We start from the raw sequence: 23,902 nt of genomic DNA, 5'->3' as shown, positions 1-23,902 counted from the left end.
GTTCGAGGCACTCTAAATATCAACTTAAAAGCCGAAAGATCGAGAATGATGAGGTCTACTCTCCGACCTACCATGCTCCAAGCTGCTCAAGGCTCCGAAAAGTTCCAAATGGAACTTCAAAATCAATTCACTGCGTTGGAAACCATAAGCAACATTGATGAGAGAACCGACACGCTGGTCAAAATACTGCAAAACACATCCCGCAAGTGTTTTCCGCCACAGAGAAGAGACAACGAACCAAAACTCTCTGCTGAGACACTCGAGCTCATGAGAAAACGACGAGAACTGCCATCGTTTTTGTCAGATAAGGCCTTAAACCGAACAATAAAAACGTTGACGCGACGCGATCTCCGACGCTCCAATACCCGTGCCATCAAGGCTGCGATTGAGCAAAATCGGGGATCGAAAGTGTTCGCTCGCAAGTTTGGGAGGCCACGTCTGACAAAACTTAAAACTGAAAATGGTGGGGTCGTTACCTCTAGGCCTGAGATTGTCGGAGAAGTAGAGAGGTTTTATGGGCAGTTGTTCTCTTCAAGATCGGATAAACCCGTGGGAATCAGTATTGATGACCAGCGCGCCCCTCTTATGCGCCATTACTCCGAGGAGCTCCCGGTCGTTGACCAAGGAGAGATTAGGGCGGCTCTAGAACAGCTTAAAAACAACAAAGCCCCGGGAGATGACGGAATCACAACAGAGTTGCTTAAGGCAGGCGGGACTCCGGTCCTGAAAGAGCTAGCAAGCCTCTTTAATTCCGTCATCCAACATGGCAAGACCCCGGAAACGTGGAGCGGGAGTGAGGTGGTACTGTTTTTCAAGAAAGGTGATAAAACCCTCTTGAAGAACTACAGACCAATCTCCCTCCTGAGTCACGTGTATAAGCTGTTCTCAAGAGTCGTCACGAACCGTCTCGCCAGACGACTTGACGAGTTCCAGCCCCCAGAGCAAGCTGGCTTTCGATCAGGCTACAGCACCGTGGACCACATCCATACTGTTCGGCAGATTGTGCAGAAGACCGAAGAGTACAATCAGCCGCTGTGTATGGCATTTGTGGACTACGAGAAAGCCTTCGACTCTATCGAAACCTGGGCAGTGCTCGACTCATTGCAGAGATGTCATATCGATTGGAGATATATCGAGGTACTGAGATGTCTGTACAACGCCGCTACAATGACTGTCCACATCCAGGACTGTAAGACGAAGGCGATCCAACTGCGCAGAGGGGTGAGACAGGGGGATGTAATATCCCCGAAACTGTTCACCAATGCGTTGGAAGACGTTTTCAAAACGCTGGATTGGACTAGGTATGGAGTCAATGTAAACGGCGAGTACATCTCACACCTTCGATTTGCCGACGATATCGTCATCATAGCAGAGTCGCTGGAACAACTCACCGAAATGCTGCGTAGCCTAGGCGAGTCTTCCCGGTGTGTCGGTCTCGGTATGAACTTGGACAAGACCAAGGTCATGTTCAATAGGCATGTCGTGCCGGGACCGATATACGTCGAGGGGAAACCTCTCGAAGTTGTTAGTGAATATACCTACCTAGGACAGATAATACAAGTCGGTAGGAACAACTTCGAGAAGGAAGCCGATCGAAGAATTCGCTTGGGATGGGCAGCATTTGGCAACCTTCGTCAAGTCCTCAAGTCGTCTATACCGCAATGTTTGAAGACAAAAGTCTTCAACCAATGCGTCTTACCTGCCATGACATACGGTGCCGAAACGTGGACACTAACTGCGGGACTAGTCCACAAATTCAAAGTCGCTCAGCGTGCTATGGAGCGAGCTATGCTCGGAGTATCTTTGAAGGATAAGATCAGAAATCCGGAATTACAAAAACAGATTATCCGGAAAAGAACCGGAGTCACCGACATAGCTTGCAAAATTAGCAGACTGAAGTGGCAGTGGGCTGGTCACGTATGTCGTAGGACCGATGGCCGTTGGAGCAGACGAGTCCTAGAGTGGAGACCGCGAATCGGCAAGCGCAGCGTAGGGCGCCCTCCAGCCAGGTGGACCGACGACCTTAAGAAGGTGGCGGGCACCAACTGGATGCGGAAGGCGGAGGACAGGGAGCTTTGGCGCACCTTGGGAGAGGCCTATGTTCAGCAGTGGACAACGACTGGCTGTTGATTGATTGATTGATATTAGTCACAAAAAATAGATTAAATAAAGTTAAATATTGAACTTAAAATTATATTGCTCAATATACGAAAAGTTACGAAAGCTATTCATTAGACGCCATCTTTATAAGTAGGTACCTATGTATCGCTATAGTAATACTAACAATCCTTATTTTTAACAAAAGTATGCAAAATATTAAACCGAGTACTTACATATTTTTGAAATAATAACTTTTATTATTTAATGTACTACAAACAATGCTTTGTATTCTCAAATTTATCACGCTATGCATTATATAGGCAACATAATATAAGCATTGTGTCCACCGAGCCGCGCTGCTGACAGACATCCTGTCCGTCGCAGTGCATCGCACATGCACACTCAGCTTAATTGTACTGTACAGCCTTTGCGAGTAAATGCAATTATCGCCAGTGTACAGAGAGCACACACGATTAACCTGTGTAGTTGAACCAGTAGCGTTGAAATACATTTCGGATAATATAACGACACAATGGTCGTCACTAAATTAAGCATCCCTTGTTGTGAAAATAACCTTATCGTTATATCATTGCAGAGTAAAATATAATTATGTTACTGTATTAAGCCGAAGATATTGGATTTAAGCTCAGGCAAACACCACTGAATTTTTATGTGCTTAATTTGTTTGTATAAACTTACGAAAACATCGTCAGGAAACCTGCATGTTTCGGATAAGAATCTGCATGCGTTTCCACCAACCAACCCGCATTGAAGCAACATGGCGGAATATACTCCCAACCTTCCCCTCACAATGAAAGGATTACTTAGCCCAGCTGTGGGATTTTCAGGTTGCTACTTTGCTTTTATATTTAACATTGAGTTTTAGTCGCTTTTTTTAATAACACTTGAATAAAATATTAAAATATAACGATATTGAAAAACATAAAAAAATAATCATACCAAAATTTACATTACCAAAATGGAACATAATTTTCTTTTATAATTCTATCCTCACTGTGAAACGAAACTCCGCAGTTGCAGACAAAGTTACATCTCGATGTTCTCATTTTATCCTCAACTCGGGCATACAGAGCATACACGCGGCAAATGGAATAAAAGCTGACAAAATGAGATTCCTCAACATGAAAATGTAGTTCGTCGCTTTGACTACCGAGTAATCTACGAAATTACTGTTTCTGAGAAATCAAAAAAGAAAATTGAGTATATATTTTACTTGTTGACACTGTCATACATTTATTAAAACTAATTACTGTAGTATTACTATTTTCATTATTTCACATTTTTTTGAATTGGTATTTTTATTTGTAAACCAAGTTTGTTTGCTGTACGGGGGCAGATTTCCCTACAGGCCGAGTAGACCCAAGCCTAAGGCGGCAAAATTGAGAAGGCGACAAAACCTTTTTTTAGTAGTCGTGTATCCATGTACTTCACAAAAAAATACTCGTATACAAATTCCGATTATTAAAAGGCAGTAGAGCAATTTCCATAGGCGTAGGGGAGCCAAATCCGAGGCATTTCAACGTGTATATTGAAATGTGTACAAATATCTGTTAAGATTCAACTCTGTTAACGTAATAGGTAAGAAATGACTGACTGCCTAGTTGGTCTAGTGGCTAGATGTAAGGCCGCAGACCCGGAGATCCAAGGTTCAATTCCCAGGTCGGACCAATAAAAAAATATTGGGTTTTTCTGCCAGAAAATTCTCAGTAGCAGCCCGAAGTATGAAAGTTGGAAGTGTGTACACTTCTGTGTCTCGGAAAGCACGGAAAGCTGTTGGTCCTGCGCCTGAACTCTTTCTGGTCGTTTCGGATTGCCTATCGGCGGTAGAAAGTGCTTCTGTGTTTGCGCACGCACTTGTGCACTATAATATCTCCAGCGCAGTTGGCTAATCTCTCTTGAGCTTGGCCGCCGTGGCCGAAAACAGTTTGGAGGACATTATTATTATTAGTTAAGAAATAGTTCCCTTAGATTTAGAACTTCTTCAATCATGCCTTATGGTATTTCCTTAACAAAAAATACACTCCTGGCATATTAAAGTATTTTTATAAGATCTTATGAATCCAGGGAAATGGTAAGTGGTTTTATTTATATAGACTATATATTATTAGTGATTACTACATATAAATAATCATTATCAGCTTAATAGAAAAGTATGAAATTTACAGAACTAACTACATACAAGATAATATTTTAGGTTACACATTTTTACATTCCTTTTACGTTGGATGCGGGCAGCGCAAGATCGGCCAACGTGGAAATCCTTGGGGGCGGCCTTTGTCCAGCAGTGGACGTCTTTCGGCTGATATGATGATGATGGTGACATTCCTTTAGATTGCATTTTAATATATATTAAAATTAAAATATATTAAATTAAAATTAAATATATTAAAATTCAACTACCTACATATATATGTAGGTAGTTGAATTAATCAGCTTCAATAAAACATTAAATTAAATACGAAATTAATTAAGTATTATTACATTTTGATACGTAACAAGTACTTTAATTTTTAATTAGTTTAATGTTGGTAACACGGCAAACATTTAAACATATTGTTCTGCGAAAGGGTTAATTAAATACGGCTTAATTTTCTACGTAAAACCGTCGACGTAAAGCTGCCTTAATTAACGCATATGTAAATAAATATTATATAATGATAGAAAATAAATCAGTTTGTTAAGTTAAGCGATCAACTTTCATTACTTTATTAATATAAGATAGGATCATTTACGTCATTAATAATAATAACCTTCTTTTATGGATAACTTTGAGCAACTTCTTTCGAATATTTGTCTAATAACTAAAAGAAGCTAATACAATATGTGTAATAAAGTGAATAGCTTAATTAGGTGTCGCATATTAAAATACGACCCAAATCGAGTCGTATTTAACTCTTATGCGCAAATATACAAAAAGCTCATACTTAATTCATAACCTCCTCCCTAGTAATGTATCTTATATTCTAAACTAGTAACTTAAGCTTTAGCTTCATGCACTTTAATGTACTTAACTCAGTAGTGCCACTTGTTATGACCAGTAAATCATTTTGGCTAAAAAGGCAATTATTCTCTATTATAAATTTTTACTATACATTACACACACCTTAACTTTTGAGTTCGTAATACATTCTGTACATGGCCGTTATAGCCAGAACTAAAGGTATTTTAAAATATTTCCAACGTGACAACTGACATCTTAGCATATTATGTTCGCCTGTCCCACCGCCTTATACCGCTTGCTTCGTTTGGCTATAATATACAGAAAATAACGTTTTTCCAGGAAATAAACCTTATCTTTTACTGGTGGTAGGGCTTTGTGCAAGCTCGTCTGGGTAGGTACCACCCACTCATCAGATATTCTACCGCAAAACAGCAATACTTGATATTGTTGTGTTCCGGTTTGAAGGGTGAGTGAGCCAGTGTAATTACAGGCACAAGGGACATAAAATCTTAGTTCCCAAGGTTGGTGGCGCATTGGCTATAAGCGATGGTTGACATTTCTTACAATGCCAATGTCTAAGAGCGTTTGGTGACCACTTACCATCAGGTGGTCCATATGCTCGTCCACCTTCCTATTCTATAAAAAAAAAAAAAAAAATCTTAATACAAAATGCGAGTCAATCGTGAGAGCCGTTTTCGAGATAAATTAAATATTTATTTATTTCTATTTAATAGATAAAAACATTATATAATAAATTTTAATTTGTGTACATCAATTTAAATTTAACAACATTTGCACTAAATTTATATCAGGCGTTTACTTCCTGACTTATTTTAAATCTTTCATAATACGTAGTAGCCACGGCTCTTCGGAGGAAAATGTCTTTGCTTAACGATTACTAACGACTAACGACTTTAAAATAATTTAATAAATATCTTGTATTCTTCATGATTCGGTAAAATCAAACTTTTCCAAAATCTCTTAAAATGACTATACGGAAGACCTGTACAGTGTTTCTAAATACTGAACGCCATATGTTGGGAAATGGAAAGGAAATTAAATTTCGAAACACTCTCGACGCTTGTCCTGATTCGCTATCGCGTCATACTGAAACACTGAAATAAAGAAAGTAAAGGAAAAACATATTTTTTGTTATACAAAGAGACGCTACATTAACGAAGTTTTTTGCCATGAACAAACGGAAATCGTCTCCATCTATCAAACGCTCCTTATCCATATAACTTTCCAAGTATTGCCTAAGAAATACTAAAAAACAAACCGTTTCTCATTTCGACATTTTTCTTATGTAAGAATATATAATATAACCAATTTTATTAGTTACATTATTTCTACTAGCTGCGCCCGCGGTTTCACCCGCGTATTACTTAAAGAAATAACTAAGAGCAGACTTATAATATTTTAGTATATACAACATTTTTAGTTTTATTTCGCCGCACACGGATCTATATAGGCCAATTGTATGGCAATGTGTAATAATAACCCTTAAATCTATTCCGACATACTTGAATGTCTATCCCTGTGCTTTTTTTAAAATAATATTTAGTATTTTTAATAAGCTACTTTCCTAAACTGACAAAATATATTACAAATGAATAGAGACAGAGGTTTACCAGGTCCCTGTTACAAGGGAGCGCCGTGCGTTTCCGATATACGTACTTCCGCTGCAAATAAAATCGCCTTTTTAAAAAAAGACGTTCGAATCGTTGCCGTTTATCCGTTTTCCTATAATTTTATATAATTATTGACTATTGGCATAAAAGCTAACAATTAAGTTTGGGATTGACACAACGGTATATGTTAACACCATATCGGTTCGGTTCCGATCCGAATAAATATAGAATAATCAAATTTGGATTGGAATTGAATCGGGAACGTATCGTAATCGTTATATATTAGTAGAATTGGCACCCATGTCGCCAACTTAAAAATATTAAAATTTATAACAAAATAAATGAAATATGAGAAAACAAAATAACATAAATTAAAAATACTATTAATATGAAATATTTATAAATCTCCTTAATCACTAATTGTAGGTAGGTAGGACGTACGTCCAGTATAAGCTGACTCCTATTTATTATTATTGATTATTTAAATCTGAGCTCAACTTACATTGGAAAATTCTAAATAAAAAAATGGACGATTTCAGAAGCTGTCCATTTTTTAACTTTGTTTTGTTTCTATAAACTTTCAATCCTCATCATTTAACAAGCTATCATACAAGGTAGCTAAAGTTTCAGCCAATTCAATTAAACAGTTATTTTATAGCATTTTTATCGAATAAATGTTCGACATGACTTTTTAAAAAGACATAACTTTTTTTATTTATGAACCGATTGATATAAAACAAACACTAAATTTTAAGTGAAATTTGCCACAATACATAAGTGAAAACCGCAAGCCAAAACCAAATACGGTAAGCCGTTTCTAAAATTGGCGCGCACAAACACACAGACAAACAGATAAACATTCTAACGATCATTGTTTTGGGTTCTATTACGTTTATAAAGGCACCTAGTAATAGATTTACTCATATATCTTTCATGTACAGACAACGATAAGTTACAGATTTATTATATATATATATATGATACCTATTATTGATAGCTTATACGCAGCTTAACCCGCGTTGATGTTTGTTTGTCACAAAAAGTTTTTTCTGTCCTTTCATTGGGCGGGAAAGAATTTAGGTAGGGATTAAGTTTTAGATAACTTTTATTTCGACTCGATAGGCCCATTTCATATTAATTTTCTGTATCAATTGTACTTTTTCAAGTTCCATATAAATTTCAGTATAATTCATTTAATACATATAATTATTATATTGCGCATATTTTCCAAATTGTGGGGGTTATCAAACTTTATCATAGTAACATTACGTAATTATTATAATTAATAGGCAAAACGTAAATAATGAAAAATGAAACGAAACCAAAATGATACAGACATAATATTAATTTAAATGGGAAACCATAGCTTTGGAGATGTTTTTATAAATCTATATAGGCCTATTATTTGAAAATCATTGCAATATACTAAATAACTGAGCAGTCTAAGTAATCCTGTGCTTGCAGATGCTTCTTAATATAATATTTTGTTACATAATTTAATGGTGCTATCTGAAAACGTTTAGCACCGCCTATTAGCACACCAAATACACTATACAGAATATAAACAGACAAAACCACAATACATTTTTTCCCAATATAGAAAAAAATCCTGAAAAAATGTTTTTTCATAGATACTCGACACAAACTTTCTTGAAAACATACATGTATCTATATTTTTTCCTTATTGTAAAAAGCGTGGAAACTAGTAGAAGTATAGACAATTTATTATATCTGTTAACGATAACTCGTTATTATTAACAGATAAAATAAATTATCTTATTATTATTATTAAAGTTTCTTTATGAAAATCGATTTCTGAGTAAATAATAATTAAGGATCAGGCTTAATCATCCATCAGGCAAAAAAAAACCAACAAAAAAATTAAATAAAACTCAACCAACAAGATATCAATATTTATTTGTATTATGTATATAAATAAACATACTATTTAGCAATAATTATAACCATTTTCTTTATGTGTAGCACAACACATTATTGTACAAAAAATATTCAGGTGTATCTATTGAAAACTCCTAGCACCTGAATTATGGGCACAAGTTTAGCTACAAAATAATGTCGATATTAGAAGCCATTTTAATTATTATTATCAGATCAATCAAGTTGTAAAAATATCTGTTACAAGACCAGCTGCTATTGTGACTCCGGCAACACGTAACATTACTCGCCCAAGCTCCTTTACATCCTTGTATCTCTCAATGCAAATTGGCCTGCAAACTTCAATATCCACTACTGCTACTGAATTGTTACCAAGACACCTAGGCTTTTTTTTCAATACTTCTCCAGTACTTTTATTAAGTAATGCCTTTATTTTAACAATATTTGCAGACTCTACCAAAGATTGATGATGAATAAGAACGGGAAAGCCTTTGGTTATAGGAACTTTAACATTGAAAACAACTAATCTAGCTTCGAATCTTGAGGTTACTGGCACTTGTTGAATTGGGTCGCTTAATATATAACCAATGGAAACATTCTGCATTTCAACTCCAGACAGAGTTACGCTTACTTGGTCACCTGCAAATGCTACGTTACTAACCAAGTCATTTATACTTAAACTACGAACCTCAGCTATTTCCTTTGAAGGACAGACCAAAACTTTATCACCCTTATTTATGACACCATTTTCAATACGACCACCAACACAAAAACCAGAACCAGTTCCTTTAAATACATCATTGACAGACATGCGTAAGGGTTTTGATACAAGTCTTTGAGGTACATTGAATTTATCTATAACTTCAAGTAAGCTAGGTCCACTATACCATTTCAGTAATTCAGGCTCCATTGAATTTTTGACTAAGTTCTCCCCAGTTAAACCTGAACATGGTACAAATGTGACATCTGAATCTTTGAAACCAGCCTGTTTCAAAAAAGCTTTAAGTTTTTTAGTTATTTCATCAAATCTTTCCTGAGACCAGTTGGTTGTATCTAATTTATTTACTGCAACAGCAAGCTGGTTTACTCCTAGAGATCTGACAAGTAGGGCATGTTCTCGAGTTTGACCACCAAGTTCAAAACCTGATTCAAACTCTCCTCTGGTTGCATCCACAACCAAAAGTGCAACGTCAGCTTGACCTGCACCTGTAATCATGTTAGGAATGAAATCAGCATGACCTGGTGCATCTAAGATTATTACTTTCTTTGTTTTAGTCTCAAATTGGGCCCTCCCTACATCCATAGTAATTCCTCTTACCCTCTCTTCACCAGTTTCATCCAATACCCAGGCGTACATAAAGCTTTGTTTCCCAATTTTCTTACTCTCTTGTTCATACTTATGTAATGTCCTTTGGCTAACTTCACCTAATTCACATAATATTCGACCCATCAATGTAGATTTCCCCGCATCAACATGACCTATAACAACAATATACAAATGATCTTTGTCAGATCCTCTTTCATTAAGAAATTGTGTCTTTGGATCGCATTTGTTTTCTTTTATTTTTATTATCACTTTATTTTCATCTGCTTGTTCAAGTCGAGAAGGTGTTCTATCTCTGGTAGCCGGAGACTGATCTCTTGGTGTCTGTGGACTACTTCTAATATTTTCATCTTCGATTTTAAAGCCTTTGATCACAGCCACATTGTTTGGTTCTATTTTTGTAGCAATTACCTTAGGTGTTTTATCTCCAGTTGTTAATATTGGTGCTTTAATGGGTTCAATAAGAACTGCAGGTGCAGCTTGTATTGCAGGTTGTGACTTGCATTTAGCTTCATCTTTACTTTTATTATTCAATATTTCATCCAATGCTTTATTATAATTAAATTTATGAGTAAGCACTGACTGTACTAATATATTTTCCGGAATTGTATCACCTAAAACATTGCGCAATTCATCCAGACAGGACATGAGTTTAGCTTCATCGTCTTCGTTCAAATTAAGGCCACGTAAATCCATTGATTCCCGACGATCTAATGTTCGAACTGAAGGTTCCGGCAAATCTTCAGCCTCCTCTTGAATATCATTATGGTTATCTAAAAAGTTCGATATAGCCTGCTGATTTCGAGAACGATCATACATCCATTGTGCTGTATCACTTGGTGATAAACAGCTGTCCTCTTCAACAGAGTGCCCATAAACATCATCGTAATCATATTCATCAGAATAGTTGCGATTTCTTACATTGCGATGGCGAGCCATTTTCACGAGATGTAAATGTTAATTCTTAGTTTTGAGTCATAATTATTTTTTTATTTCTCACACGTTTCTTGAAGTTTCTTCGAAACAATTTGCTGCCTTTTTGACATTAAATGACAGTACGACTCGACTCCATAAATTTCGATAAAAACATTACGTTCAGAAATATAATTGCAACATAATTTAAAGCGATTAGGATTGTTTAAAACGGCTAAAAGTTATTTAACTATACTTAGCTACCTACCTACGCTTATATATAATTAATAAGGCAATTTGCGGTTTCTATCACTGCGATTTCTTCTTGAATTTTGTTTCTAAATATTATACAAAAATCACACCAGACTGCATACGGATTTTTTGAATAATATGAAAAAAAAACTTATTAGTTATATATAATTTCAATAGCAGACTGACAATAGTTATTACATATTTTTGTAAGTAGGTAGGTATATTAATAAAAGGTTACAACGCCTATAAGCTTACAACATTCCATTAATTATGTCAAAAATTGTCATACAGAGAAACATAGTTAGGTACCAATTTCACTCGCAATCATATAATTTGGGTAATAATTAAAACGTAACAGTTAACACTTCTTTTTAAATTTTTCATTAAACATTGAAAGTACATACTGTAAGGTCCTTATAAACAATACCGTACCTTAGAGCTGTACTAGTAATAAATTGCTAATCGCAAAAGTTTTAGTAGATAAAAGAAATTTCCAGTAATAAAAGTTGCTCTGATCTTGAACCCTGACCCAATAGTTTGTCATCATGAAGAAAAAGGTAATATTTTCATTGAAATTATTTTTAATTATATATTTTTTAAATTCTTTATGACTCGTTTTATGGCATTTAAAGGTGCTCTTGATGGGGAAAAGTGGTTCTGGGAAGACGAGCATGAGGTCCATTATATTTGCCAACTATATAGCAAGAGACACAAGGCGACTAGGCGCTACAAGTAAGAGATTCTAATTAGAAAAATAATTTATTCTTTGTTCCATTACATAGTATAAGATATGATTTTTGTTTCATTTATATACAATATGTACATATATGAAAAACAAAAATAATCTGTTTCAATTGATAAAGTAGTATTTAAATGCTTTATCAGACTACTCCTTGTTAAATAAATATACTCATTATAAATAAGGTATTATAACTGTGAATATAATTTTTAGATGTCTAAGTGTAGTTAGATTATTGCATTCTATAATGATGAATACACAACACATCTTAATAATTTATTTGTGTTAATGATAAAACTTTGTTTTCTTTTAGTTGATGTTGAACATTCGCATGTCAGATTTCTTGGCAATCTTGTTCTTAATTTATGGGACTGTGGAGGTCAGGAAGCCTTCATGGAGAACTACTTTGCGTCACAGAGGGATAATATCTTCAGAAATGTTGAAGTCCTGATATATGTATTTGATGTTGAGAGCAGGGAAATGGAAAAGGATATGCACTACTACCAGTCATGCTTAGAAGCTATTCTACAGGTATATTACAACACAATAATAAAATTAGTATGAATTACAGTACAATAACAGCCTGTGAATGTCCCACTGCTGGGCCTGCTCTCCTTTTTTACCACTCTGCTCCAATGCCGGTTGGTGGAATACACATGTGACAGGATTGCAGTGAAATTAGACACATGCAGGTTTCCTCACATTGTTTTCCTTCACTGTCAAGCTTGAGATGAATTATAATCACAAATTAAGCACATAAAATTTTGGTGGTGCTTGCCTGGGTTTGAACTCACGATTATCGGTAAAGATTCATGCGCTCTTACCATTGGGTCATCTCGGCTTCAATATGAATTAACATGACATAAATTTAGGTGAAATGAAAATATTGTATGATAAGTCCATTTCAAAAGGGTGGCATTGAGCCAAACTCACCAGGTCAGTGAGTCAATAATGTTGATTATGGCTTAAACCATTATAACACATAAAATACAAGTTAATCATAAGAAGTTATTTTAAATATTAATTTTACAGAACTCACCAGAAGCAAGAATATTCTGTCTAGTGCATAAAATGGACCTTGTGGCTGAGGAGCGACGGGAAGAGATCTTCAAAACACGAGAAGAGGATTTGATAAGACTTTCTAAACCACTTGAATGTACCTGTTTTAGGACTAGTATATGGGATGAAACACTTTATAAGTAAGTTTATTATGGTATGTTCTATGATATAGATAGATTTATTTTGCTTCCCATGTTATAAGTATTATGACACATACATAACAATTACTTATTAAAATTTAAAACTCGAAAAGAATTTTTTTTCGTAATGTTTTTTTTTACTCAACTTAAAAGTTTATAACTTTTAACTCAAACTTTACATAAACTTCAAAGTTTGTGCTCAAACTTAAACCATTCAAAAAGTAAAATTTTGTTGTTAACATTTTAATAGTTATATTAATTGTACAAATTTTATAGATTAGTTAAAAGATAGATTACTTACAAAAACTCAATTTATTGATATTAATAAACTATTTACAGGGCATGGTCAAGCATAGTATACAAATTAATACCCAATGTTAAGGCACTAGAATCTTCACTCAAGCAGTTCGCAGCAATAGTAGATGCTGATGAGGTGAGAATTTTTGTAATAATGGTATAAATTTCAACCATGAACTCATTAATAATCTAGAATTTATATTGTTATTCTTAATGCAGATAAAATCCTAAATTATAATTTTATTTAATTAAATTATATGATTTTTAAACCAGACTGAATATGATACAATTACCTTAGTTTAATGCTATAAATAATAACTGATGCTTCTCATATAATATGAATCTTAGACTGTGAATTTATATAATTGGCTTTTACTATTATTTACATAATTGGCTTTAGTATGTAACTTTTACAATAAGCCCAAGAGAGATCAAATAGTTAGAAAAAATCTAAAAATATTTATATAACAGAGATAGCTTAGGCAAAAAGCAGTCAGAAAATGCTAGATTTAGTTCACAAAAAAGAAAAACAAAATAAATTTTAAAATTCAATTCAGTTTTCAGTTTTTTTTAATCTGTTTTTGAACACCATGAAATGGTAGCCGCCATGTTGTAGGTCATACGGCTGGGTAAACTAAAAGTCTCAACTGTCGACTGAGCGTATATAGGCTTTCTACTTTTATTATTTTTGTAACCAACGTAACATTTTAACAAATTAGGCGCGAAATTTGAACATGAAAATTTTAAAAGCATTTTTATGGTACTTATTGATTGAATAAAAAATATATGTTTTTTTAGTGGTTTTTTTACAATTGTAGAATCTAATAGAGACACTTTCAAAAATGGCTGTAATACCTGCCTATTGTTTAAATATATCTTTAAAAGAAAAAAAGTATAATAAATAACAGTTGTGAAATAGAATGTTATAACCTGTAGAAAAATATTGACACTTGATGATATAATGCTTCCTACTTTTTAATATAGTTGAATAGTTATAAGCAGCTAGATAAATGAGATAAAATATTATTTAATCTATTTAATTTTTTTTATTTCTAGGTACTTTTATTTGAACGGGCAACATTTTTAGTAGTGTCACACTGTCAACGGCGACCGCACCGGGACGCGCATCGTTTTGAAAAAGTCTCCAATATTGTAAAACAATTTAAATTATCTTGCTCCAAGCTAGCAGCACAATTTCAAAGCATGGAAGTAAGTATAATTACACATTTATGTATTTACATTTTTTTAAATCGAATTTATTTTAACATATTTTATTTATATTATAGTATGAAAAATGTTATGCCTGCTTTTTTTTCATTTCATATTATGTTTTCAGTTTCCTTTTTTTTTTGGAATAATAATTGTGTTGAATATTGATACAATAAGTTGATATTAAAAACTCTTTTTAAACACCAGCTTTACTTAGTATTGTAATAAAAGGAACAAAATTTAATATATCCAGAAAATATACTCTACATACTGCTTGATTAGTATATTTTAGTTTTTTTTTCATTGTGTTCCTGTATTCCTTTTCAAGGAATAAAATTAATAAATTATACTTCGGATAATTAATTATTTAAAAAGAGCTATTTTAGCTGTTTAAAGCGTATTTTGTTTATATCATCGAAAAAATGTAAAACCTTTTTATTTAAATGTCTGTTCTAAATATTTTCTTTACTTTAAGGTGCGAAACAGTGTATTTGCGGCATTCATAGATGGGTTCACGAGCAACACGTACGTCATGGTCGAGATGTCGGACCCTAAGATACCGTCTGAAGCCACCCTCATCAACATTCGCAATGCTAGAAAGCACTTTGAAAAACTTGAAAAGGTTTCATCAAGTGCTCCCAGCCAGTACCAGTAAAAAATAACAAAAAACAAGCTTAATGCTTTACAATATCTCAATCTCCTTGCCAAAGCGAGAAAAACAAACATGTTTTTAATTTGCACAGATTATATACGTTATTTTACTATAGATTGTATAAACTGTGACATTAGTATTTTTTTGAAAGTATATATAAGTTAATATATATATATGTATATTATAAAACTAGCTAATGCCCTACTTGTGTTGCGTTGTAATTTTTTTTAAACAGTTGTCTGATACGTCTTGCGCCCCGTTTATCGTTGATAGTACTATGGCAGAAACGTTTACGAAACTGTACAATAAGTTTCCATGAAAACGAATAATAATTATTATAGGAATACATACAGGACAAACATGTTCTTTACATTAATCCTTCTATATATACATATATAGATGAAAATATATAATTATGTCTAAATTATTTACGTAAATAGATTTTTTTTCCCAGCAAATAAGTAAAACTTAGGTTGAATGCTATTAATTTATGAAGGTTCCTTTTCCTTTAACTGAATCCGAAGGAACCTTTACATGAATATTAAAAAATAAGGAAATAAGAATTTACATAATATGTACATGACACTTATTTATTATTATTATTTAAATGATTCCTCATGTTTTCTACTATAATAAAAAATATATTAAATGTATAAAAAGGTCATGTTTAAAAAGTTGCTACTGGTCAACATCAAGGAAATATTTTTAATTTATAGTTACCATATCCACAAAAAAAAATGTTTTATGTCGAAACGTGTTTATTATTTAAATCTTAAATTAGTTTAAGATAGATATATAAGTTTATAGGTTATTTGTAATGATAATAATAATTAAATAGCTTATGACCTAAATCAAACACTTGCTCTAGACAGCTCCCCATCAGACTATCAAAGACAAAGTCAACTAAATTATTTCTTAATTTCAATCTGATATAAACTATTTCATTGCCTTACTGCTTATATAACATTTAAAAAACACTTCAATCTTTTTTTTCTATTTTAAATGTAAGTTTTGATCTGTGATGTATATGTTTTGTAGCTTAAGGTTGTCAGGACCTAGAATATAATATAAATTAAACCATTAGTAAAACCTCATATCAAACATATAAACAATTGTTAAACTAAATAACAAAGTTATAAAAAGATATTTCAACTTGAAATTTAATTGTTTACTATTATTATTCTTGAATAAAACCTTATTAGTGTTAAACATTAAACATTTTAATTTATAAGCTATATATTGGTAAAAATATTGTTATTCTACTTTGCAGTTACGAAATTCAGCATATTATGTAAATAAAATATTGGTTAAACTACCTTTTATTTTTATTTATTCTTCTAAATCCTTACGGAATATTATTTGTTAAGTACTATTATTGATCGCTTGGCATTGTGAAGTGCTATTATTGAAAAGATTGAATAATCAATACCTTTATTTATTTTTTTTCAAATATTTCCTGTAAAATCTATCTGATAAAACAGTCAACCAACCATATTAAATAATCTGATAAGGAAATGTAAGGTTTCCATACCGTTCATCAGATTAAATAATCTATACAAATAACCAAATTAGTGCATAATTTATTTAGCCATTATTTATTGCAATTATTAGTTGACAAGTACGATAGTTTCGTACTTGTCAACTTATGTATTTGACTAAGAATATTAGTATCAGTAATTATCAGCTTTTATATAAACGTGCAGCTTCAAACGCTTATCTCTACCTTACGTATTCTACGTCTACATTACTCGAACTGAAATTATCGACAACTACTTTAGTTTAGCTGAGCTCATTCAAAGCGATTACGTCAATTCGGTGAAATATTACACAAGCATCAACAGCCCGATATATATGTACATTGCCTAATAAGAGGTAATAGTGAATTTGAATTTTACAAAACTATCCATGGAACGCGTATTTAGCGATATTAATCTTCAAATTTTTATTCATAAAATTTATAATAACTTTTCCTTACATCAGATTGCGATAAAATATTTGCTACCTATACGTATAAGTTTAGTAATTTTTTTATTACATAGTCTTGGCTCAACGGCGTTCAGTGTGTGAGGTGTCCAGATTACCTTTATTCGTTAGCGACTAGGATTGTTTTTAGTAACGTGTTACAAGATTAAGTGGTATTCCAGAATTGTGTTCTTAACAAATAATTACCAGTAAGTTAACAAGATTTACAAGGACTGCAGTGGTTTTCATAGAACGGTGACATTAAACAATAACACGTAGCTAGATAGGTAGATGTTATAAGTGGATGTCATACACAATTCTAATTTTAATTATGAAATGTATTAAAATCGTTTTGTTGTAATAGCTAAATGTTTTGATTAATTACGGTAGTTCTATATTCGTTTACGATTTATGTAGTAAGCAAACGTACCTTAATAAATACATATTAATTTTTTTACGTTATTGTTCATTTTAAATAGGATACCTAATTGTATTAATGTGAAAGTTAGTTTGTTTGCTTGTTACGCTTTCACGCCTGAACTCTGAAATACTCGACTGATTATCATGAAGTTTTGCATGCAAGATGTCAGGGGAACGGAAAAGCACATAGGGTATCTAACTAACACCTGAACCCCCCTTCATCCCCCTCACTCGGGCTTAAGGCGGCCTTATATAAATATTGTTAACATATAATAACTGTTAACATCACAAGATGATTACATGCCGTCACTCCGATAGTAATTTTCTGTTAGGTATTTCGCAACATTTTAAGTAACATCTTATTTTATAAGAGATAGATTATTTTGAACTTATATTAATTTATTTTTTTATTTCTGAAGAGAGGGTGGGAAAAGGACATAAGGTACTGGTAGAGGCAGGCACAGATCTACCGTTGTGGGCTAGGTGGGCATACCCACAACCTTAATTAAGGCGCTTATAGGTCCATGAATACATTTTTTAACTTTTCCTTTGTAGAAATGCAATGTGAGTCCATAGTCTGACTCATTCGGGTAGTCATGACCACAACCTTTTTGAGGGCTGGATCTGGGCCTGGGTAGGGGTGGGATGAATATAAACTTCGACGCTCTTTTCAAAACACGTATTGTGTATCTATTCATTAAAATTTCCTATACTATTATCTTTAATAATAATAAATTCCTTCCTGCTTTTGTTTGAAAATAATAAAAAATATAAATTTTAGGTTGTACTAAAATAATCATGGCTCAAGAAAAACCTGTATTCGATTATCATGAAGAATCTCACGCCGAAAAATTAGCGAGAAAATCAAGAGAATCCCCTTTTATGGTCATTGGTAAGTTAAAATATGTATAGTTAACTATCAAATTTTTTCATTAGCATCGTTAAAGTATATAATTTTGTAGAATACCTGTATTACTATAGAGGCCTTGTATTTTACAATTATGTTCGGCTTCAGACCTTCTATTCGTGTATTACAACAGACTTTAAACATTCATGTTATCATAGTAACTCCGTAGTAGTTTGTTTATCTACCTATTTAACTCGAAATATTGGACACAATAAATAATTATATTTAATGGTAGATTTATTACATTACACTCCTAAAAAAGTACGGTATATTTTTGAAATAAAAAAAACCTTCATTTCATTTAAATAATTTAATGAGGTCCGGCGAGAAGCGCAAACAAATACCTTTAAAACTTATTTTTATATTGTTGCATGCTGTATTTGCATCTAGTAGGGCATAATTGTATGCGCGTATATCGTGTATGCACCACCTAATTGTATGCAATTTGGTGAACGAAGCAAAATCCATTTATAATTAGTTACCATTCCTTTGAGCTTATCCCCTGTTGTCGTAGTATCTATAACTACGATTAGGAATCGAGTCGTAAAATATACGGACAAAATGTTATGCCTGGCATATTACTACTCAAAAAATAATTACCTATTCTGTCTTTCTACTAAAATCTACGAGATTTTTATTTCCTTTGCAACATTTGGTTATAATTTAAATGTAATTACTCGTGTACTCGTAGTTTTTATGAACCCGGGATAAAAATAAACAAAACTAAGTAGTTTACTTAAATTAGTAAAGTACTTAAGTTAAGTACTTAAATATTTTGTTTAAATGTTAGTATTATTAAATAATAATATATCATAAAATATATCCGCATCAAAATTACATACAGTAATAACAAGTAATTTATTTATCTTTTCATAGGATTAGCTGGACTCGCAACCGCAGTCGGATACGGTGGCTACGCTTTCAAAAATCGGGGTTCCATGAGTACCAGTGTCTATTTGATGCAATTCCGTGTCATATCTCAGGGCCTCGTTGTGGGCGCCCTCACCGCTGGCATGGCTTACACTCTATATAATAATCACTTCAATAAACCGAAAGAAATTCATAAAAACTAAAAGCTGTGTTGCTTTTATTAATTTATTAAGTACCATGCAAGAAGGAAAAAAAATTATCTACCTACTATTATTTTTGAATAAACATAGGCTACATGTGTATTCCACCAACCCGCATTGGAGCAGCGTGGTGGAACAAGCTCCAAACCTTCTCTTCAAATAGGGAGAGGAGGCCTTAGCCCAGCAGTGGGACATTTACAGGCCGTTACTTAAACATTTATTAAAATACTATTTATTTGAAATTGTTTGAACTAGCCAGCAAAATTACACAATTTACAGCTGGTAAATTTTTCGAGAATAAATTATTTTTATGGTATATATAAGGCCCAACAAGTCCAGGCTACATACACATTTTCGTAACATGTAGTATTATATAAATTGTGTATACATATATAGAAATAAATAAATTTTAGGTTTATAAACACTGATTCAATAATTAAAACATATGTGCTACAAAAATAATAATATTTTTTGTTTTGAATCTTATTTTTTATTAAGTATAATAAATTATTCCATTTTTGTCGTTTTTTTGTTATAAAGAATACCAAAGTATACTGTAATAACTTTATTTTGTAACAATACTACATTTTATAATATAATTATTATATTTACTTAAAATACGAATTTTATGAATATATTAAGTATAGTAAAACAAGCATTGCAAGACTTCCAAAACGATATTTTAAGAAAACAATCACACAGCTCACTAATCTAACAAATAATTTTATATTTGAATATTTACAATTTAATATCACAATTTTTAATTCAATTAAACCAATATTTCATATTAAGATACTCATATTGGAAATAAATAATATTAATACTTAATTGCTGAGTTTTTATGACATAAAGTTAAAAAATATATAATTAAATCTTACATTTTGGATCTAGACTATTAGTAAAGTAAGAGGAGTATTTTTTACTGTTGTATTGGAAATCTACGTATCGGAAGAAGTGAACCAAACAGAACATGCTGTATCACCGGGAACTTAGCAAGAACTTCTTTTTTGTACATTTTAATCAAACCCTGATTGATTTTAGTCCAGGATCCTACTGCGCTTATACTCCATAGTTGGTTAGAATGCTCGGCAAAAGGTCCTTTTTTAACCTCTTTTATGTATTTAATACAAGAGAGAAACATGTATTCGTCTGCATATTTATCAATAATATCGTCTTCCAGAAACTTCACAGGTGGGTATATTCTCGGTTGATTGACTAGTTGAGAGCTTCCCCATATAAAAGGAACAAATTGATAATCGTCCAAGCTCCACACACCATGACTACCAGCTGGCTCCATCCTATATGTCTGTTGTAACCGTCTTGCTATTTGTATGTATTTATTGAATATAAAAAATACAGTGGCCACTTTATCTTCAGCATCTAAGAAACCAATTTTGTATAAGCAACAAAGGAACATTATGAATGACATTTCATGTCCTGTTCCATAGTCAATTCTGGTTGCATTACCAAAACTCTCTTCTAGATACACCTTTATCTCTGGTATAGCTAAATGCAGTTGGGGTTCCAGAACTTCTTGGAGTAGTAGAGTGGAACTTATTTTCACCTTGGCCAACCAATCTCTAAATGCAGTGTTACCAAATCGTTGTGGCTGTTCAATAGGGGGAAACTCATCTATTAGTTCATCAATTTTTTCTAATAAATTTACAAATTTTGAGACATTATTTGAAATTTTACAGTCAACTGACAATGGCTTTTCTTTAATTGCTTCATTTAAAGTAGCAATAAAACCTGTGTACTCCATATAAGCTTCAGATTTTTCCCAAATAGCCATATCAGTAATTGTTTTGACTGCCTTCTCTGGCTCTAAGAAGCGGTGATTAATAGGAAGTGTAGGTCCTATTTTCTCCATTTTGCCATCACCAATTACACTCTCTGTATTCATCTGTGAATAATTAGAATCATAACAGTATTGCATTAATTTAATTAAACTATTTATATGTTTGGGACATATACTTCAAGTTCGACTATATTAATTAATCAAAAATTCCAACAATAATAAAATTTTTAGTTCTAACTTATATTCATTTGATAAATTTAGAAGATTGTAATCGCAAGATTAATTAAGTCCGTTTATCTCCATCCGCTTATTATATACGCGTTCTACATTATTTCTATACCTCAACGAAGTTACGACGGCCGCGATAAGCTTAGTTAATGAAGGTCAGAAACGTCAAAACTAAACTGGACACATGCTCGAACTTCCTATTTCACGACGTAATTTTAGCCAAGTTAGGCTAATTTTATTGATACAATGGATAGAATTTTAAGAGGTATTATGAGATATCGTGTCTTAGACAGAGCAAGCATGGTTAAACAGTTTCAACAAGTTCGGGACAATCCAGTGGTATGTAGACAAACTAACCTTTATTAGTTTATATTAAACTTGTAGTGTAGATAGTTCATAAATAAATCGTTTGGAAAAAATTTGGAAAGCGTAAGCCTAAGGCTTCTTTTATTTGAAAATGAATTAATTTAAAAGTACCTAGGTAGATACCTAAAAATACGATTGTGAAATCATTCACTCTGACATTAGCTTGACAAGTAAACGTCATAATATGATAATATTTAAGTTGAAACACAACTAAAAACGATCCATTTAACGAAAAAGTGTTATGTCAAAATATATATTTATATATACTTTTATTCCTACTACAATCAATTATTACAATATATGAAAAATATACTGCAAAGCAAAATTGAATAAACATTTCTTAATTTTTATTTAAGGTTAGTTGACTATATTTTAATGCTAACATTAATACTTCTTTTTCTTATTTAGCCAAAGGCTATATTTTATTCTTGTATGGACAGTAGAATGATTCCTACAAGATTTACGGAAACATCTGTTGGTGATATGTTCGTTGGTTTGTATAAAAATTTATTAAGTTTTTATATAGTACCGGTTCTTATTATTATAAATATTTAGATCATCTGATGAATTTCGTAATAATTTACATTTTGCAGTGAGGAATGCCGGAAATCTCATACCACACTCTCAAACTTTTGTGGATGAAATGACAAGTTGTGAACCCGCAGGTTTAGAACTTAGTTGTGTTTTAAATGATGTTAAGCACATAATTGTTTGCGGCCACAGTGACTGTAAGGCAATGAATCTTCTTTACAAATTAAAAAGTGAAAAAGAGTCGAATCTAGTAAGTATTATTAAGGTTGATATTTAAATTAGTTAATAAACTAAAATACGATATGTTTAATATGTAATTATAACTTAGTACATCTCATCATAAGGCTTTTTTCACAGGAACAAAGACGAATCTCACCACTAAAATCTTGGCTTTGTACTCATGGAAAGTCAAGCTTAAATAAATTCTTAGATGTTAAAGGAAATTTTGATCAACCAATTTTGTTTTCTGGTGAGACTCCACAGAGAAAATTCGTAGCTTATATCGATCCCGAAAATACTTTTTGTATCGAAGACAAACTGTCACAGGTACAAGTATTGTATCATACAATTATTTATTCCATTATAATTTTTAATAACATAACGTTATGTTTAAATTTTAGGTAAATACTTTGCAGCAATTACAAAATATCGCATCTTATGGAATGTTAAAAAAACGCTTAGAAAGACATGAGTTACATATTCATGCCTTATGGTTTGATATTTATACTGGAGATATATACTACTTTAGTAGAAGAGCTAAACGATTTCTTATTATTGATGAATCGAGCTACGAAATTATTTTAGCCGAAATCCGAAGATATTACTCGTAATAATTATAATACTAGGATTTTAAGTGCACTTATTGCTTAAGCAATTATAACGCCAGCAGTGGATGGGACCAAGATATATATTTTTTAATTTGACATAATTTTTACTGAACTTGCTTATATTTAAAAGTGATACGAAATTGCCAATATTTTTGATTGGTAAATTTGTACAAAATAGGAAATAATGTAAAATTATTTAAGAATTAGAATTAAGCTAAAAGATGGATTGCTTTTTTACTTTTTTATGCTTTTTACAAATTTTTGATACGTTATATTAAGGATATTATGAAAAATGTGTGAAAATGTTCTGTAATTAGTAAACACTACATAACGTTTATTTAATTTAAGCGTGCCTGTGTAAGCACGCTTAAAACAGCATATAAGGAAAAATCCATAAATATAACTAAATTATTACAAAAAAAATAAAGATAAATTAAAGTCATAAATGGAATATGTGTAATTTTAAACATTTTTCGTATTTATGGTACACCTATACATCCTGTAGCACAAGGTTCTTCGATCATCGAAAGATCAAAGTGTCTTATTTCTATAGGAAAGGATCACACAATACAATGCTCACTAATCGAAAATTTATCATTTACTCTGTAATAAAAATCATT

At 32.3% G+C, this 23,902-nt stretch overlaps 5 protein-coding genes across 7 annotated transcripts; 3 read left to right on the top strand and 2 right to left on the bottom strand.

Annotated features, from left to right (window-relative positions):
• Window positions 1-8,591: 8,591 nt before the first annotated feature.
• LOC126773876 (protein HBS1) lies at window positions 8,592-10,978 on the bottom strand. The gene has a single exon (XM_050495102.1). It carries the CDS (start codon window positions 10,850-10,852, stop codon window positions 8,810-8,812), a length of 2,043 nt encoding a protein of 680 aa, XP_050351059.1. The 5' UTR covers window positions 10,853-10,978; the 3' UTR covers window positions 8,592-8,809.
• A 394-nt stretch (window positions 10,979-11,372) lies between these two features.
• Window positions 11,373-16,463, top strand: LOC126773919 (ras-related GTP-binding protein A). The gene is made up of 7 exons (XM_050495183.1): window positions 11,373-11,634; window positions 11,710-11,809; window positions 12,130-12,347; window positions 12,849-13,015; window positions 13,355-13,448; window positions 14,369-14,521; window positions 14,997-16,463. Exons 1-7 carry the CDS (start codon window positions 11,623-11,625, stop codon window positions 15,174-15,176), a joined length of 924 nt encoding a protein of 307 aa, XP_050351140.1. The 5' UTR covers window positions 11,373-11,622; the 3' UTR covers window positions 15,177-16,463.
• Window positions 16,464-16,911: 448 nt separating this feature from the next.
• LOC126773983 (HIG1 domain family member 1A, mitochondrial-like) lies at window positions 16,912-20,029 on the top strand. 2 transcript variants are annotated; one of them, XM_050495269.1, is made up of 3 exons: window positions 16,912-17,045; window positions 18,337-18,447; window positions 19,339-20,029. In XM_050495269.1, exons 2-3 carry the CDS (start codon window positions 18,354-18,356, stop codon window positions 19,533-19,535), a joined length of 291 nt encoding a protein of 96 aa, XP_050351226.1. In that variant the 5' UTR covers window positions 16,912-17,045; window positions 18,337-18,353; the 3' UTR covers window positions 19,536-20,029. The 2 variants fall into 2 exon arrangements, with proteins under 2 accessions (XP_050351226.1, XP_050351217.1); XM_050495260.1 differs by lacking the exon at window positions 16,912-17,045 and adding an exon at window positions 17,156-17,344.
• Window positions 20,030-20,171: 142 nt separating this feature from the next.
• On the bottom strand, window positions 20,172-22,085 carry LOC126773907 (serine/threonine-protein phosphatase 2A activator-like). Of its 2 annotated transcripts, none has more exons than XM_050495174.1 (2): window positions 21,671-21,784; window positions 20,172-21,435 (listed from the first exon to the last, which is right to left on the bottom strand). In XM_050495174.1, the coding sequence occupies exon 2, from the start codon at window positions 21,433-21,435 to the stop codon at window positions 20,452-20,454; it is 984 nt and encodes a 327-aa protein (XP_050351131.1). In that variant the 5' UTR covers window positions 21,671-21,784; the 3' UTR covers window positions 20,172-20,451. The 2 variants fall into 2 exon arrangements, with proteins under 2 accessions (XP_050351131.1, XP_050351122.1); XM_050495165.1 differs by lacking the exon at window positions 21,671-21,784 and adding an exon at window positions 21,916-22,085 and having other exon boundaries at window positions 20,173-21,435.
• On the top strand, window positions 21,689-23,505 carry LOC126773939 (beta carbonic anhydrase 1). Its single transcript, XM_050495203.1, has 5 exons — window positions 21,689-21,897; window positions 22,333-22,417; window positions 22,518-22,705; window positions 22,813-23,001; window positions 23,076-23,505. The coding sequence occupies exons 1-5, from the start codon at window positions 21,805-21,807 to the stop codon at window positions 23,283-23,285; spliced, it is 765 nt and encodes a 254-aa protein (XP_050351160.1). The 5' UTR covers window positions 21,689-21,804; the 3' UTR covers window positions 23,286-23,505.
• Window positions 23,506-23,902: the final 397 nt, after the last annotated feature.

This window comes from Nymphalis io, chromosome 2 (assembly GCF_905147045.1).
Source record: "Nymphalis io chromosome 2, ilAglIoxx1.1, whole genome shotgun sequence".
Taxonomy (NCBI): Eukaryota; Metazoa; Arthropoda; class Insecta; order Lepidoptera; family Nymphalidae; genus Nymphalis; species Nymphalis io.
The sequence above is the reverse complement of the archived record's forward strand: the minus strand, read 5'-3'. Positions and strand labels throughout refer to the sequence as shown.